The 15979-nt window shown below is 58.9% G+C and overlaps 1 protein-coding gene and 1 long non-coding RNA gene across 3 annotated transcripts; both read left to right on the forward strand.

Annotated features, from left to right (window-relative positions):
• The first annotated feature begins 536 nt into the window (after positions 1-536).
• On the forward strand, positions 537-14439 carry NFE2L1 (NFE2 like bZIP transcription factor 1). 2 transcript variants are annotated; one of them, XM_083877352.1, is made up of 7 exons: positions 537-584; positions 1274-1488; positions 2794-3272; positions 8810-9025; positions 9409-9498; positions 10567-10728; positions 11026-14439. In XM_083877352.1, the coding sequence occupies exons 3-7, from the start codon at positions 2796-2798 to the stop codon at positions 12358-12360; spliced, it is 2280 nt and encodes a 759-aa protein (XP_083733478.1). In that variant the 5' UTR covers positions 537-584; positions 1274-1488; positions 2794-2795; the 3' UTR covers positions 12361-14439. The 2 variants fall into 2 exon arrangements, with proteins under 2 accessions (XP_083733478.1, XP_083733479.1); XM_083877353.1 differs by lacking the exon at positions 537-584 and adding an exon at positions 939-1131.
• LOC310918488 lies at positions 3281-5393 on the forward strand. Its single transcript, XR_014591676.1, has 3 exons — positions 3281-4605; positions 4658-4954; positions 5145-5393. It is a non-coding gene; the product is annotated as an uncharacterized lncRNA (long non-coding RNA).
• Positions 14440-15979: the final 1540 nt, after the last annotated feature.

Consider the following 15979-nt stretch of genomic DNA (forward strand, 5'->3'; position numbering starts at 1 on the left):
GAAGCGCCTCCCGGCCGCGCCCCCCGAGCCCCGCCGGGGTCACCGGGCCCGCCATGGCGGCCTCGCCCCGCTGAGGGCCCGGGTCGCCCGTTGCCGTGGCAACCGCTGCGGAGCGAAGGGGCGGGGCCGCCGACCTCCAGCGATTGGTGGGCGCAGCTGTCACTCAAGCGCGCGGACCCTGCGCTTCATATCATTGGTTTATGTCATGTCACTCAGTGAAGGCTTTGCGCGCCATTGGACGGCCGTGCTGTCAATGAACCGCGCAGCGAGGCGAGCCGCGCTTCCCCGCTTCTCATTTCCCATTGGCTCAGCCGCGCCGAGCTCCAGGGCCGCCCGCGCCTCCTCGCGCGTCCATTTGTCAGTTCGCCCGCCAATCAAAGCGGCGCCGGGAAGGCGGGACCACCTCTCGGCCGCCCACTCCCTATTGGTCCGCGCCTCGCTCCCGCCTCCCTTCGGCGGGCGGTGATTGGCGGGGGCGCCGCGGGAGGCGGGCGGGGAGGTGGGGGGGGCGGTTGGGCCGGGGCGGGGAGCGGGAGCGGCGGCGGCGGCGGCGGGGCCGGAGCGGCGGCGGCGGAGCCCGGCGGGTACCGGCGGGGGCGGATCTGTGGCGGAGGCTGTTGGTGGGGGAGGCGGGGGGGTTGTGTTGGAGTGCGGTGGCGGCGGCGTGCGCGGGGCGGGGCGGGGCGGGCGGCGCTGAGGGGAGAACGGCGGTGAGGCCGCGGGAGCGCGCGCGGGCGGGGCGGGGTCACGTGGCCGCGCGCGCGGCCCCCCCCCCGAGGTCACGTGGGGTCTTAAAGGGCCCCCCCCCCCCCCGAAAAAAGGGACACAAATCCCCCACTGGGGGGACCCCCCCACCCCAAAATCCTGAAACCCCAAAAAAACCCTCCTCGGGGCACCCCCGGGATCCACCAGTTTGGGATTCCCCCGGAGCCGGCGGGAGCCGCCCCGGCGCTGCGGGAGGAGGGAGCGGGGCGGGCCCGGTGTTTTGTGTGCGGTAAAAAAACCCCCGGGCCCGGCGGCGAGCCCAGCACGGGCAGCCGGATCCCTGCAGCCGCCGGGGGAAGTTGACGCACCGGCCTAAGAATAGCTCGGGCTATTGGAGGGGAAACACGGACAGCGTTGTCACCGAAGGTAACTCGGCCCAGGCAGCAAAATCGGCAATTCCACCGAAATTCTCTCGGTTATTTTTTTTCCTGGGAGGGGAGAAGGCGCTGCCTGTGCGGGCAGGGTGGTGCCCCGGCGTTACCGTGTTTGCTCTCTGGTTACATTTCAGCCGCTGATGAAATCGCAGCCGGGAGCGGAGGAGTCTTTGGACCTTCCCATGCTCGGGACCTTTGACTCATAAAAGGCTCCTTCAAAAAAGCGTCGGGGGAGCAGAAGAGGGGAGAGGAGAGGAGCCGGAGGAGGGGAGAAGAAGGAGCAGCAGAGCCGGAGCGTGGGCAGCTGCGGGGGGACAGAGGAAGGCGCTGCATGTGGAGTTTTCGGACAGTAAGTCACATGGAATTCCTCCTCTCCGCGTGGTCTGCGGGATAAAAACAAAAGGGAAGGCGAGGGTGGAGCTGCCGGGGAGTTCCCGGCTTTAAACTTTGATTTTCTCCGCTTTTCCACGCACCGATTTCCTGACTTTCCAGAGGAAAAAAACGAGCCTTGTTGAACAAAAACCCTCTTGAGCGTTCTTTAAACTTTTATCCCGAGTTTGTAGCCCTGCCCTGAACGGCAGAGACGGGTCTGGTGGAAAGTGGGGCAGAGCAGGGCCAAACCCACCCAACCTGTTGTGTGGAGGCTGCAGCCTCTGCCAGCTCCTCCTGTGGATTCCTTGGGGTGGATTCCCAGCCCTCAATCCTCATTGTGAATTCCTTGGTGTGGATTCCCAACTCTCAATCCTTGAACCTTCAATCCTCGGGGTGGATTCCCAACCCTCAATCCCTGAACCCTCAATCCTCAGTTTGAATTCCTTGGTGTGGATTCCTAACCCTCAATCCTTGAGCCCTCAATGCTTGGGGTGGATTCCCAACCCTCAATCCTCAGTGTGAATTCCTTGGTGTGGATTCCCAACTCTCAATCCTTGAACCTTCAGTCCTCGGGGTGGATTCCTCAGTGTGGATTTCCACCCCTCAGTCCTTGGTGTGGATTCCCAAACCTCAGTCCTTGAGCCCTGAATTCTCAGTGTGGATTCCCAACCCTTAAAATCCTCAGTGTGGATTCCCAACTCTGAATCCTGAGTGTGGATTCCCTGCTCCTTGGTGTGGATTCCCACCCTCAGTCCTCAAACCCTGAATCCTCGGTGTGGATTCCCACCCCTGAATCCTCAGTGTGGATTCCCAACCCTTAAAATCCTTGGTGTGTATTCCCACCCCTCAATCCTTGGTGTGGATTCCCACCCTGAATCCTTGATATGGATTCCCAACCCTTAAAATCCTCAGTGTGGATTCCCAACCCTCAGTCCTTGAACCCTCAATCCTCAGTGTGGATTCCCAACCCTTAAAATCCTTGGTTTGGATTCCCATTCTCAATCCTCAGTGTGGATTCCCATTCTCAATCCTCAGTGTAAATTCCCACTGTGAATCCTCAGTGTGGATTCCCAACCCTTAAAATCCTTGGTTTGGATTCTCACTCTCATTCTTCAGTGTGGATTCCCAACCCTTAAAATCCTTGGTGTGGATTCCCAACCCTCAATCCTCAGTGTGAATTCCCACCCTCAATCCTCATCGTACTTTCCCATCTCCTCTCTGCAAATCCTCACCTCAACCCTCTCCCTCCCCACCCTATTTTTCCCCCCTTTTTCCCCTCCAGAAATGCTCTCTCTGAAGAAATACTTCACGGAAGGCCTGATCCAGTTCACCATCCTGCTGAGCCTCATCGGCGTGCGCGTGGACGTGGACACCTACCTGAACTCCCAGCTGCCTCCCCTGCGGGAGATCATCCTGGGCCAGAGCTCTGCCTACACCCAGACCCAGTTCCACAACCTGCGCAACACCTTGGACGGCTATGGCATCCACCCCAAGAGCGTGGAGCTGGACTATTACTTCACTGCCCGCCGCCTGCTCAGCCAGGTGAGGGCTCTGGACAGGTTCCAGGTGCCCAGCACCGAGGTCAGTGCCTGGCTGGTGCACAGGGACCCCGAGGGCTCCGTGTCCGGGGGACAGCCCGGGGCTGACGGTGCTGGAGGAGAAGGTGGAGTGAGGGAGAGCGGAGCTGAGCAAGGATTTGGGGAAGAGCTGGAGGATTTAGGAGCTGTGGCGGCGCCTGGGAATGGAGATCTCACCAAAGAGGTAGGATATATATTTTTTATATATATATTTTTTTTTTTTTTTTTTTTTTTGGCGTGTTTTAAGGGAGGGGTTTTGGCCTCCCGACCAGCAGAACTTTGGATGTTCAGTGGAGATGTCGCAATCCTGAATCACGGCTGGGTTTCAGCGCTCCGGGGCTCATTCTGAGGTGCTTTTCCCTTTTTGTCTGCTCCCTCCTGGCTCCTGAGGAGCAGTGAAAGGAGGGGGAAGGAGCCAGGGGGGCCCCTCGTGACTCTGGGGATTGGGAAAGCCACCGGCCCAGCTGGGGAATAAACAGGAGTGTTGGGAAACAGCCCCGGCCCAGGTGTGGAGCAGGTGGTTGGGTTGCTGGGCTGGAGCTCAGCCAGGAGCCTGTCCCTTGCTCGGTTTTCCTCTCTGGACCCTGTCCCTTGCTCAGTTTTCCTCCCCAAGAGCCTGTCTATGCTCAGTTTTCCTCCCCAAGAGCCTGTCCCTTGCTCAGTTTTCCTTCCCAGGAGCCTGTCCACGCTCAATTTTCCTCCCCAGGAGTCTGTTCCTCTCTTGGATTTCCTTTCCAGGATCCTCTCCCTCTCTTGGTTTTCCTTTCCAAGAGCCTGTCCCTCTCTTGATTTTCTTTCCCAGGATCTAGTTCCTCTCTCGGTTTTCCTTCCCAGGATCCTGTCCCTCTCTTGGTTTTCCTTTCTAAGAGCCAGTTCCTCTCTCAATTTTCCTCCCCAAGAGCCTGTCCCTCTCTTGGTTTTCCTCCTCAGGATCCCATCCCTCTCTCAGTTTTCCTCCCCAGTGGCTGGTCAGAGCTGGACTGGGAAGGGGTTTTGGTTTTCCTGCTTGAGCCCCAACCTTTGGGAAGGTCAAAGGGTGCAATTCCAGGCCCTGGGAGCTGCTGCTGTGGTTTTGGCAGGGCTGCCTTTGCCCCGGCACAGCCCGGGCTCTGTGGGGGCTTGGGGGATGATCCACGGCCTTGGGTCCTTCCAGGGTAAAGGAATGGGGCTGTCAGTGGTGGTTTCATGGCTTTGGGTCCTTCCAGGGTCAGGGAATGGGGCTGTCAGTGCTGATCTGTGTGCTCAGGTCCTTCCAGGGTAAAGGAATGGGGTGTCAGTTGTGGTTTCATGGTCTCGGGTCCTTGCAGGATAAAGGAATGGGGCTGTCAGTGGTGATTCCATGGCCTCAGGTCCTTCCAGGGCTGTGGAGAGAGGGTGTCAGTGGTGGTTTCTATGGCCTTGGGTCCTTCCAGGGCTATGGAATGGTACTGGTCAGTGCTGATCCGTGTCCTCAGGTCCTTCCAGGGTCAAGGAATTGGAGTGGTCAGTGATGATTCCCAACCTCAGGACCTTCCAGGGTCAGGGAATGGGGGTGTCAGTGGCAGTTCCACATCTCAGGTCCTTCCAGAGTTAAGGAAGGGGGGGTGTCAGTGGTGTTTCCATGGCCTTGGGTCCTTTCAGGATCAGGGAATGGGCCTGTCAGTGCTGATCCATGCCCTCAGGTCCTTCCAGGGCTGTGGAATGGGCCTGTCAGTGGTGGTTCCCAGCCTTGGGTCCTTTCAGAGTCAGGGAACAGGGGTGTCAGTGCTGATCCGTGTGCTCAGGTCCTTCCAGGGTCAGGAAATGGGCCTGTCAGTGGTAATTTCCAGTCTCAGGTCCTTCCAGGGTAAAGGCATGGGAGTGATCAGTGCTGATCCATGCCCTCAGGTCCTTCCAGGGCTGTGGAACAGGGGTGTCAGTGGTGGCTCCATGGCCTTGGGTCCTTTCAGGGTCAGGGGGTGTCAGTGGTGGTTCCCAGCCTTGGGTCCTTTCAGAGTCAGGGAACAAGGGTGTCAGTGGTAATTCTCAGTCTCGGGTCCTGTGGAGAGAAGGTGTCAGTGCTGATCTGTGCCCTCAGGTCCTTCCAGAGCTGTGGAATGGGACTGTCAGTGGTGGTTCCACATCTCAGGTCCTTGCAGGTCTGTGGAATGGGGGTGTCAGTGGTGGTTCCACGTCTCAGGTCCTTGCAGGGCTGTGGAGAGAAGGTGTCAATGCCGATCTGTGCCCTCAGGTCCTTCTACGGCTGTAGAACAGGGGTGTCAGTGTTAATTCTCAGTCTCAGGTCCTTGCAGGGCTGTAGAGAAAAGGTGTCAGTGCCAATCCGTGCCCTCAGGTCCTTGCAGGGCTGTGGAACAGGGCTGTCAGTGGTGGTTCCATGTCTCAAGTCTTTCCAGGGCTGTGGAATAGGACTGTCAGTGGTGATTCCCAGCCTTGGGTCCTTCCAGGTCTGTGGAATGGGGGTGTCAGTGGTGGTTCCATGCCCTCAGGTCCTTGCAGGGCTGTGGAGAGAAGGTGTCAGTGGTGGTTCCGTGCCCTCAGGTCCTTGCAGGGCTGTAGAGAAGGTGTCAGTGCCGATCTGTGCCCTCAGGTGCTCCCGGCGTGGCTCTGCCATCCCCAGGCCCTGCCTGGCTGGGGCTGGGGCTGCAGGAGTGCCAGGAGCACTGCAGAGACACAGCTGGAGGTGCTGAAGGAGGCTCTGGGAATTCATTCCCGCTTTTCCCTGCGGCTTTTCCAGGGATTTCCGGGGGGAAAATCTCACACCGGGTCGGCAGCAGCGACCTTGGAGGTGCCGGAGGCCCCACCCTGTGCTGGTCCCTGGGATCCCCAGGGAGGCGATTCCGGCCTCGGGAACGGCCAGGGGGGATCAGGAGGATCCTTGCCCTGTGCAAGGTCACTCCTGGGAGGATTTGGGATTCCTGGCTCTGAGGAGCTTTTCCCAGGGCAGGGATGAGATTTTGCGGGAATTCAGGGTGGGAGAGAGGCCGGGAGCTGCCGTGTTCCAGAGACCTCCATGGGCAGGGAAACCGGGGTCAGATTTTGGGGAAATTGGGGAGGAGAAGGGCCAGGAGCTGCCGTTTTTCCAGAGGTCTCCATGGGCCTGGATGTTCTGGGAGTGGATCCCGGGCTGGGAATCAGGGCGGGCTGGGTGGGGGAGAGCAGCGGCCGCACCTTCCCCAGTCCCGGCTCTTCTCCATCCCTGCTCATCCTCAGGGCCCTGATTTCCATAATATCCCCCCGATCCCGGCCCTTCCCACATCCCTGCTCGTCCTCAGGGCCCTGATTTCCATAATATCCCCCCGATCCCGGCTGTTCCCGCATCCCCTCTCACTCCCAGGGTTCTGTTTTCCCTGATTTTCCCTAAACCGTGCCTGGACAGGAGGGCTCTGATTTCCCTGATTTCCCCCTAAACCAAGGCTGGTCAGGAAGGTTCTGATTTTCGCTGATTTCCCCCAAACCGTGGCCGGACAGGAGGGCTCTGATTTCCCTGATTTATCCCCAGACCGAGGCTGGTCAGGAGGATTCCGATTTCCCTGTTTTCCCTGATTTCCCCCAGTCCATGGCCAGTCAGGAGGGCTCTGATTTCCCCCAGCCCGTGTCCGGACAGGAGCAGAGGCCGCTGTCGCTCCAGGAAATCCCGTCTGGCTCCCACGTCACTCCTCAGCCCATCCCGGCTCCCTCCTCCTCCTCCTCCTCCTCCTCCCCCAACTCTCTGCTCCCACATTTTGGGCTTTTTTTTTTTTTTTTAAATTATTATTTTATAATTTTTAGGGTGTTATTTTTCACCCTTCTCCTTGAAAAACGCGGAGCAGCCGCAAATCTTTTCCCCCTGGGAAGCTCCCAGGGCTCTCCCCTTGCCGGGCCGGGCGGGGATGGAGCCGCAGACGGTTCCAGGGGCCGGGCTGGAAATTTTTCCATGACTTTTCCTGGCACATTGCGACTCCCGGTGGGTTGTGCTCGGCCCAGGCGCGACCTTGCCCGGGGAATACGGGCGATATAAATAATTTTGGGAAGCTGGAACTCGCTCCGGGAATGCTGTGCGGGATTTTTTTTTTTTTTTTTTTTTTTTAATTTTTTTTTTTTTTTGGGCGTTGCAGCACCAGGAGAGCGGGCGGGGCACAGGGAGGGGGAGGACAGAGGTGGGGGTGGGTCAGGGGAATTATGAAATCCACTTGATTTTTTTTTTTTTTTTATCCGTGGGATAAAAAAAAAAAAAAAAAAAAAAAAAAGGCACATTTTGAGCCGGGGCTAAAGACAAATCTGGGATTAAATCCCAGCGCTTCCCTCTGCAGCATTGGGGGTGGGGAGGGCGGCGGAGGCTCCGTGCCCGGGGCCGTTTCCACAACACCGGGATAAAAATACATGCGGGGCATGTGATGAGCTGCGGGGGCTCAGCGCCGTCACCCCCGCCCCGGTGCGGGGATCTCCTTACACTTGGCCGCGGTTACCGGGCCCGGGGCGTGCCCGGGGCCTGCAGCCCCGCGGGGAGGAGACCCCCGGGGGTCGGGGGGCTGTCCCGGGGGCCAGGGCCAAGGTGACCCCGGGCTGTGCCCGTTCCTGGCCGGGGGGTCCCGGTGTTTCCCCCCCCCATTCCCCGTTCCCCATTCCCGGTGCGGGCGGGGCCGGGGGGGGGTGGGGGGGCGGCCCCGCTGCGCCAGGGCGGGGGCGCGGCCCGGTGGGCACCGCGCGGGCGCTGATTGGCCGAGCGGGCGGCCCCCGCCTGCGCTGATTGGTCAGGGCGGCGGCCCCCGTTGGCGCCGATTGGTCGCGGCCACCGCCCGGGGCGGGGCGGGGCCATCGGCGGAGGGGGCGTGGCCCGGGAGCGCCGCATCCCGGCGGGGAGGGGGCGGGGCCCGGCGGAGGGGGCGGGGCTTGGCGGCCGCCGCAGCCGGGAACGGCGGGGGGAGGGATTGGGGGGGGGGCGGCCCCGCCGAGCCCCTCCCGGTCCCTCCCGAGCCCCTCCCGGCCCCGCCAAACCCCTCCCGGCCCCGCCCGGGGGCCGCCGCCGCAGCCACAGCAGCATCCGCCGCACCGGGGGCGGGGGCGGCTGCTGCTGCCGCCGCAGCGGGGCCGCGCGGGCACCTGTGGCCGGTGGGGCGGAGCGGAGCGCGGCTCCCCCCGCCGCCACCGCCGCCGCCGCCGCCGCCCCGGCCGGCGATGCGTGCGCGGCGCCGCGCCCCGGCCAGCCCGCCCCGCCGCCGCCTCCTCCTCCTCCTCCTCTTCCTCCCCCGGGGACCATGATCGGCGTGCGCCGCGGCCCGGGCGGCAGCTGGGGACATGAGAAAGGTACCGGGGGGCGGCGGGGAGGGGGAGCTGCGGGCAGCGGGCAGGGGGGCCCGGCGGAGGCTCAAGTTGCATCAGGTGGGTGGGAATGCGGGGATTTTCCTGCCACCCCACCCCTTATGCAAATGGCCGGGATGGCACCACGGGCTGATGCAAGGCGGGCACGGCGCAGCCACCGCCGCGACGCGGGCCCGGGCGGCCCCCGGCGGCGGGCGGGCGGCCATGGGCGGCGGGCAGGGCAGCGCCGGCCATGCGGAGCCCGCAGAGCCGCTCCCGGCCGGCCCCGGCCGCTCCCGAGCCCCGGCACGGGCGGAGCACCGGGGGCGCCCCGCGGGTGGGCTGCGGGCCGGGCGGGGGGTCCCCGGGGAGGGAGGGGCCGCTGGGTGGGGACTCCCCCCCCTCCTCCCCAAAGCTCCAGCAGGGCAGTGCGGGGGGCTGAAGGAAATGTGGTCTGTCTTGCAGGACATCGATTTGATTGACATCCTGTGGAGACAGGATATTGATCTCGGCGCTGGGCGAGAGATTTTTGACTACAGCCACCGTCAGAAAGAGAGCGAAGTGGACAAAGAGCTGAGCGATGGGAGGGAGCGCGGGGACAGCTGGAGGAGTGCAGGGAATGAGGTCTTGGATAGAATCCCGCTAGTTGATGGAGAGACCGGGGAGAGTTTCCCAGCGCAGGTAACACCCCTGGGCCGGCCGGGCTGGGGGCCCTCGGGCTGTGCCTGTGCCTGTGCGGGGGCTGTTCCTCCTCCAGCAGCAGCAGCAGCAGCAGCAGGGTTTGCCCAGGAGGGCAGCAGGATTTGGGCAGGGCCAGCAGAGTCCCCCCCGGCCCCAGGGGACAGCAGGGGACAGCAGGGACAGGAGGCTGGGCCGGGAGCGGCGGCGTTGGCGCTTTCCCGTCGCCCGGAGCGGGAGGATGGAGCCGGCACAGGAGCACTGGGTGGGGCTCTGGCTCTTTTTTGGATGCGCTGTGCTCCAGCCCTGCTGGAAGGGAGCTGATTCCTCCTCAGCAGCACCTCCCAAAGCCCGCGGCTCCCACCCCCCGTCTGCTCTCCCCGCAGGTGCCCGGTGCGGAGGATCAGACTGCGCTGTCCCTGGAGGAGTGCCTTAGGCTGCTGGAGGCCACCTTCCCTTTCGGGGACAATAACGAGGTGAGCCCGCAGCAGCAGCAGCGCCCCGAGGCTCTCGATGGCATTTCAGGGGCCTCCACGCAGCAGCAAATTGGGTTTGGCTGCTCCAGGAGGCTCCAGGAGGCTCCAGGCATCCTGAGAAACCACCCCGGGAGGGGGGGCTGTGATTAATTAAAGCCTCCTGGCTTTGCTCCTCGTTAGTTGGTGGGAAGGGCGTTGGGCTGGGGGGGTGGCTGCATCCCTGAGAATCCCTGAACATCCTTGAGAATCCCTGTGCATCCCTGTGTGTTCCTGAACATCCCTGTTTGTTCCTGAGCGTTCCTGAACATCCCTGTGCATCCCTGAGTGTCAATCCCCGAGCATCCCTGAGAATCCCTGTGCATCCCTGTGTGTTCCTGAGCGTTCCCGAGCATCCCTGAGAATCTCTGAGCATCCCCGAGTGTTCCAGAGAACCCCTGAGTGTCATTCCCTGAACATCCCTGTGTGTTCCTGAGCATTCCCAAGCATCCCTGAACATCCCCGAGCGTTCTGGAGAATCCTTGAGCGTCCATCTCTGAGTGTTCCTGAATGTCCCGAAGCATCCCTGAGAATCCCTGAGTGTCCCCAAGTGTCACTGAGAATCCCCGAACATCCCTGTGTGTTCCTGAGCGTTCTCAAGTGTTCCTGAGCATCCTTGATCATCCCTGAGTGTCCCTGATCATCCCCAAATGTCCCTGATCATCCCTGAGAATCCCCGAGCGTTCTGGAGAATCCCTGAGTGTCTGTCCCTGATCATCCCTGAGTGTCTCTGATCATCCCTGAGTGTCCCTGATCATCTCCGAGCATTCTGGAGAATCCCTGGGTGTCCATCCCTGATCATCCCTGAGAATCCCTGAGCGTTCTGGAGTATCCCTGAGTGTCCATCCTTGAGCATTCCCGAGTGTCCCTGAACATCCCCAAATGTCCCTGACCATCCCTGAGTGTCCCTGAACATCCCCAAGTGCTCCTGATCACCCCCGGGTGTTCCTGAGCACCCCCAAGTGTCCCTGATCATCCCTGATCACCCCTGGCCATCCCCGAGCTCCCATCCCTGACGGGTGCCATGCTCAGTTCCCAGCCGCGGATGTCTCCGCCCTGAGCGAGGCCGTTCCCGGGCAGAGCCGTGCCCCGGGTGGCTCCCCCAGCCTGCTGTCCCCTCTGCTGGCCGAGACCGAGTCCCCCTTCGACCTGGAGCAGCAGTGGCAGGACCTGATGTCCATCATGGAGATGCAGGTGAGCTCCGGGAGGGGCGGGGAGGGTTTTGTCCCTCCAGGTGTGGCCTGGCTCACTGTGGTGACACCGTGGGGATGCTGTGGCACCTCAGAGCTCCATCCCCGGGCTCTGGTGATGCCGTGGCACCTCAGAGCTTTGTTCCCAGGCTGTGGTGATGCTGTGGCACCTCAGAGCTCCGTCCCCGGGCTGTGGTGATGCTGTGGTGATGCCGTGGCACCTCAGAGCTCTGTCCCCAGGCTGTGGCAGCGCCCTCAGCTCTGGAGCTCCTGCAGCGAGCCGTGCCCGTGTCTCTTGCAGGCCATGGAGGTGAACAGCACCGGCGCCGAGAGCCTCTACGGCGGCAGCGGCGGGGACCTGCTGGCCTCCAACTACAGCCTGGCCCCCGGCACGCCCATCAACCAGAACGTCAGCCTGCATCAGGCCTCGCTGGGCAGCTGCTCCCAGGACTTCTCCCTCTTCAGCTCAGACATGGAGAGCCCCTCGTCCATGGCGGGCGGCTCGGCCCTGCTGCAGCTGGCGCCCGACAACTCCACCGGCCTCAACAGCACCTTCGGCTCCACCAACCTGAGCGGGATCTTCTTCCCGCCCCAGATGAACAGCACGGGCAACGAGACGGCCGGGCCCGAGCTGCCCGACCCACTGGGAGGGCTCCTGGACGAGGCCATGCTGGATGAGATCAGCCTGATGGACTTGGCCATCGAGGAGGGCTTCAACCCCGTGCAGGCCTCGCAGCTGGAGGAGGAGTTCGATTCCGACTCAGGTCTTTCCCTGGATTCCGGCCACAGCCCCGCGTCCCTGAGCAGCTCCGAAGCCTCGTCCTCCTCATCCTCTTCCTCTTCATCCTCCTCCTCCTCCTCGTTTTCCGAGGAAGGCGCCGTGGGCTACAGCTCGGACTCGGAGAACGTGGACTTTGAGGAGGCCGAAGGGGCGGTTGGCTACCAGCCAGAGTACAGCAAGTTCTGCCGCATGAGCTACCAGGACCCGGCTCAGCTCCATTACCTGCCTTACCTGGAGCACGTCGGCCACAACCACACCTACAACATGGCCCCGGGCGCCCTGGACCCCGAGGAGCCCAAAGCTCCCGGCGCTGGCAAGAAGAGCGGCAAGGAGAAACCGTCGGAGCTGCTGGACAAGCAGCTGAGCCGCGACGAGCACCGCGCCAGGGCCATGAAGATCCCCTTCACCAACGACAAGATCATCAACCTGCCCGTGGAGGAGTTCAACGAGCTGCTGTCCAAGTACCAGCTGAGCGAGGCGCAGCTCAGCCTCATCCGCGACATCCGCCGGCGCGGCAAGAACAAGATGGCGGCGCAGAACTGCCGCAAGAGGAAACTGGACACCATCCTCAACCTGGAGCGCGACGTGGAGGAGCTGCAGCGCGACAAGTCCAAACTGCTCAGGGAGAAGGTGGAGTTCCTCAAGTCCATCCGGCAGATGAAGCAGAAGGTGCAGAGCCTGTACCAGGAGGTGTTTGGGCGGCTGAGGGACGAGCAGGGCCGGCCCTACTCGCCCAGCCGCTACGCGCTGCAGTACGGCAGCGACGGCAGCGTGCTGCTGATCCCCCGCGCGCCCGCGCCCGCCGAGCCGCAGCCGCGCCGCCAGGAGCGCAAGCAGAAGGACAGGAGGAAGTGAAGGGACGGACGCGGGAGGAGAGGCCCGGAAGGGAGAGCTTGGGATGAGGAGCCGAGCCTGGAAAAGTGCTTGAGGACGGGGTGGGGGAACTTTGATGCCTTCTTATCCGATTCTTGTCTTCTCGAAACGCGGCGCCGGCGGCGCGCGCCGGGGACTCTGCGGGAGTGGCCGTCCCTAAACGGAACAAAAAAAAAAACGTGCGAGGGGGGAATGAGGAGTTTTGGAGCTTTTCTCAACCCTCTTAGCAAAAGCCCAGCTGCCTCCGGATCCATCCATCCATCCCCGGGATGCTGGGAGAGCAGGGACGAGCTGGCATCGCTGCTGGGGAGGTTGGCACGAGGTGGATTTAAAACAAAAGGAAAAAAAAAAACCACACACACAAAAAAAAATAAACTACTGTTAGGAACTGGCTTTAAGTAAGAGAAAAAAAAAACACACTCAAAAAAAATCCAAGAAAAAAAAAAAAAGAGATTTAAGAGAATGGACTTGAAACCAAGTTATAGGAGAGACGTTTTTCTGAACTTCCAAAGTTCTGTGATTTCAGGTAGTTGGTTGTTTTTATTATTTTTTTCCCTTTGTTTTGGTTCTTTTTTTTTCTTTTTTTTTCCCTTTTTTTTTTTTTTTTTTTTTTCTCCTTTTTTTTTTTCTTTTTATCCCGACCCCGTTTTTGCCATCGGTGTGTGTGAGATATTCCGGATTTCTCCTTCCTGGATCCCAGATCAGAGCAGGGCACACGTCACTTCCATTAACCCTCCGCAGCCCGAGGGAAGCTCAGAGCCAGGGGACAAATAAAAAAAAGGGCCAGAAAAACCATCCTGGGAGAAAAGATCAACGAGGAGGGATCCACACAGAGCTTTGGGATGATGATGATGATGGGGCTGGAGGAGCAGCAGGATCCCTTCCTGCTTCTCCTGGGAGATGTTTGAGGAGGGATTTGGGGTCAGGGAGAGCACAAGGGGAGCGCTGGGACCCCAATCCTGACCCCAGTCCTGAGCTCGGGGTGCCGCAGGTCCCGTCCCGTAACCGCGCTTGGGTTTTTTGGGGGGATTTCCAGCCTTGATTTGTTTTTTTTTTTTTTTTTAATTTTCCTCTTCCCCCCACTTTTAGGGTCTAGAAGTGCTTGTGTTGAGTAAGAACAAAACTAAACAAAATTTAAAAAAAAACACACAAAAAAATTTACAAAAAAAAAAAAAGACAAAACCAAAAAAAAAAAAACAAAACAGAAAAAAAAAAAAAAGGGAGAAGCCCAACCGTTGAAAAGCTGCTCAATGTTCTCTTTGCCATAAAAGATTCCGTGTAACCGTGTGATCACATTATAGGATTCTCTTCTGTCCCTAGAGGTGTTGGTCTGACTTCCTTTGTTTGTTTGTTTTTTGTTTTTTTCTTCAGGAGGGGGGTGGGGGTAGTGCCTTGATCACTGTCAGGTCTCCACACCTCGGAGACCATCCTAGAGCTGTATTTCCATATAGCACAGCTGGGAGTGTTCTGACTTTACCAGCAACCAGAAAACAAAACAAAACAAAAACAAAAACAAAAATAGAAACGAAAAAAAATAAAATATATATATAGAAATGAAAAAAAAAAAAAAAAAGAAAGAAAAAAAAAGGCAAAAAAAAAAAAAAAGGCTTAAAAAAATTTAAATAAAATAAAAGAATGGCTTTTTCCAAGCCAGTCCTGTGCACGGGATCCAAGGAGGATTCCAGGGTGGTCGTTCCCACCTGGAAAAGCAGCAGGGAAGGCCCGTTGGCAAGATGTGTGTGGGTTTGTGGGAATGTTTTCCAGGTTTGGTGGGGATTTTTTTGGGAATGCTTGGAGCTGGGAGTGGCTGGTGGGAGCCCCGAGGCCCCTCCAGCTTCCCGGGAATGAAGCACAAGTTGGGATTGTTGGGGAGGTTGGGATGGAGAGAGAGCCCTGTGCGTGTGGTTTAAATTATTATTTTTGTTTTTCCTTTCTTAGAAAACTTTTTTTTTTTTTGATTTTTGAATGATCTGTGACCTGTCAGGGAGAGAAGAGAGATTGTTGTGAGCACAGGACAAAAAAAAAAATAATAAAAAAAATAAAAACGGCTTATTCACTGTACCAGCCTCGGCTCCAGGGGTTTTATTTGGGATTTGAGGGGAGTTTTGGGGTGGGATTATGGGAATTCAGGGATTTTCTCCCACTGCAGCAGCTCCAGATCCAGCTTGGATGGGGAGGGAGTTGTTCCAGCCCTGCAGGGGATGGAGAAGAAGGAAAAGGAAAAGAAAAAGAAGAAGCAAAAACTCCTTTGTGGGAACAACCAGCTGGGTTTTTTTTTTCTTTTTTCCTTCTCAAATCCAAGGAAAAGCGAGTTCCTGGGTGAATTCCCAGCTCTGGGGGGTCCCAGGTGCTGCAGGCCCAGATCCGTGTGTTGGGAATTCCGACTCCCAAGGTCCAGTTCCACACATCCTGGAGTGGATTCCATCCTCAGGGTGGAATATCCCAAATCCCTGGGGGATAAATCCTGCACTGGGAGTTTTTCCAGCGCCTCAATCCCACCTGGATTTCCACTGGAAAGCAGCTCCAGGCTCCTCTTTGAACAAGGCAAGGATGGAAAACTGCTCCTGGGAATTCTGTGGGTCCAATCCTGGATATTTCCATGGTTTTCTCCAGGGAGTTCATCCCCATCATCTCCCTCGGCCAAACCCAACTGGGAGATCCACCCCAAATCCCAGTGCCAGCTCCAGCCGTCCCCAAAATCCCTTTTCCTTGGGGTGGGAAGGGGCTGATCCCACTCCCAGCGCTGGATCTGGATCTGAGCTCAGCCAAGGGGATGTGGGGCCTGAAATCCACACTGGATTCACAATAAATCCACAATAAATCAAAACTGGTTCTACGTTAGATCCACAGTGAATCCACACTGGACCTACACTGGATCCACAAGAGATCTACAATAAATCCACATTAGATCCACATTGAATCCACAATAAATTCATATTGAATCCACATTGAATCTACACTGGATCCACAATAAATCCACATTGGATCCAAGGCAGTTCCTGTTCTCCTCCTGGGTGGTTACTCCAGATCTTCCTTAGGGCCTGGCTTAGGGTGGGATCCCAGCTGGCAGAAAATCCCACAAGGATTCCCTGGGACGGTGCTGGGAGCTCACAGAGAAGGGATCCACTGCTCCTCCTGGGATCTCTGCTCCTTCCAGGATCTCTTTTCTCTGGAACAGGATCCACTGAAGGATCTGCTGCTCCTCCTGAGAGCTCTCACAGCTCCTTCCCTGTGCCCAAATCCATCGGGAAGCTCCAGGTGATCCTGGGGCCTTTGGAGCCTGAGGAAGGTCTGGCTTCCCATCATCTTCCTCCAGGAACCATCATCTTCATCCAGGAGCCATCATCCTCATCCAAGAACCATCATCCTCCAGGAACCATCATCCTCATCCAGGAGCCATCATCATCCTCATCCAGGAGCCATCATCCTCATCCAAGAACCATCATCATCCTCATCCAGGAGCCATCATCATCCTCCAGAAGCCATTCCCCTCTTTGTCCTCCAAGAATCCTCTTCGTTGTCCTCCAACAACCCTCCTCCTCCTCCGAGAGTCCTCATCCTCCTCTTCCTCCTCCAGGAACCACCATCCTCCTCCTCAAAG

This window comes from Zosterops lateralis, assembly GCF_965231275.1.
Source record: "Zosterops lateralis genome assembly, chromosome: 24".
Lineage (NCBI taxonomy): Eukaryota > Metazoa > Chordata > Aves > Passeriformes > Zosteropidae > Zosterops > Zosterops lateralis.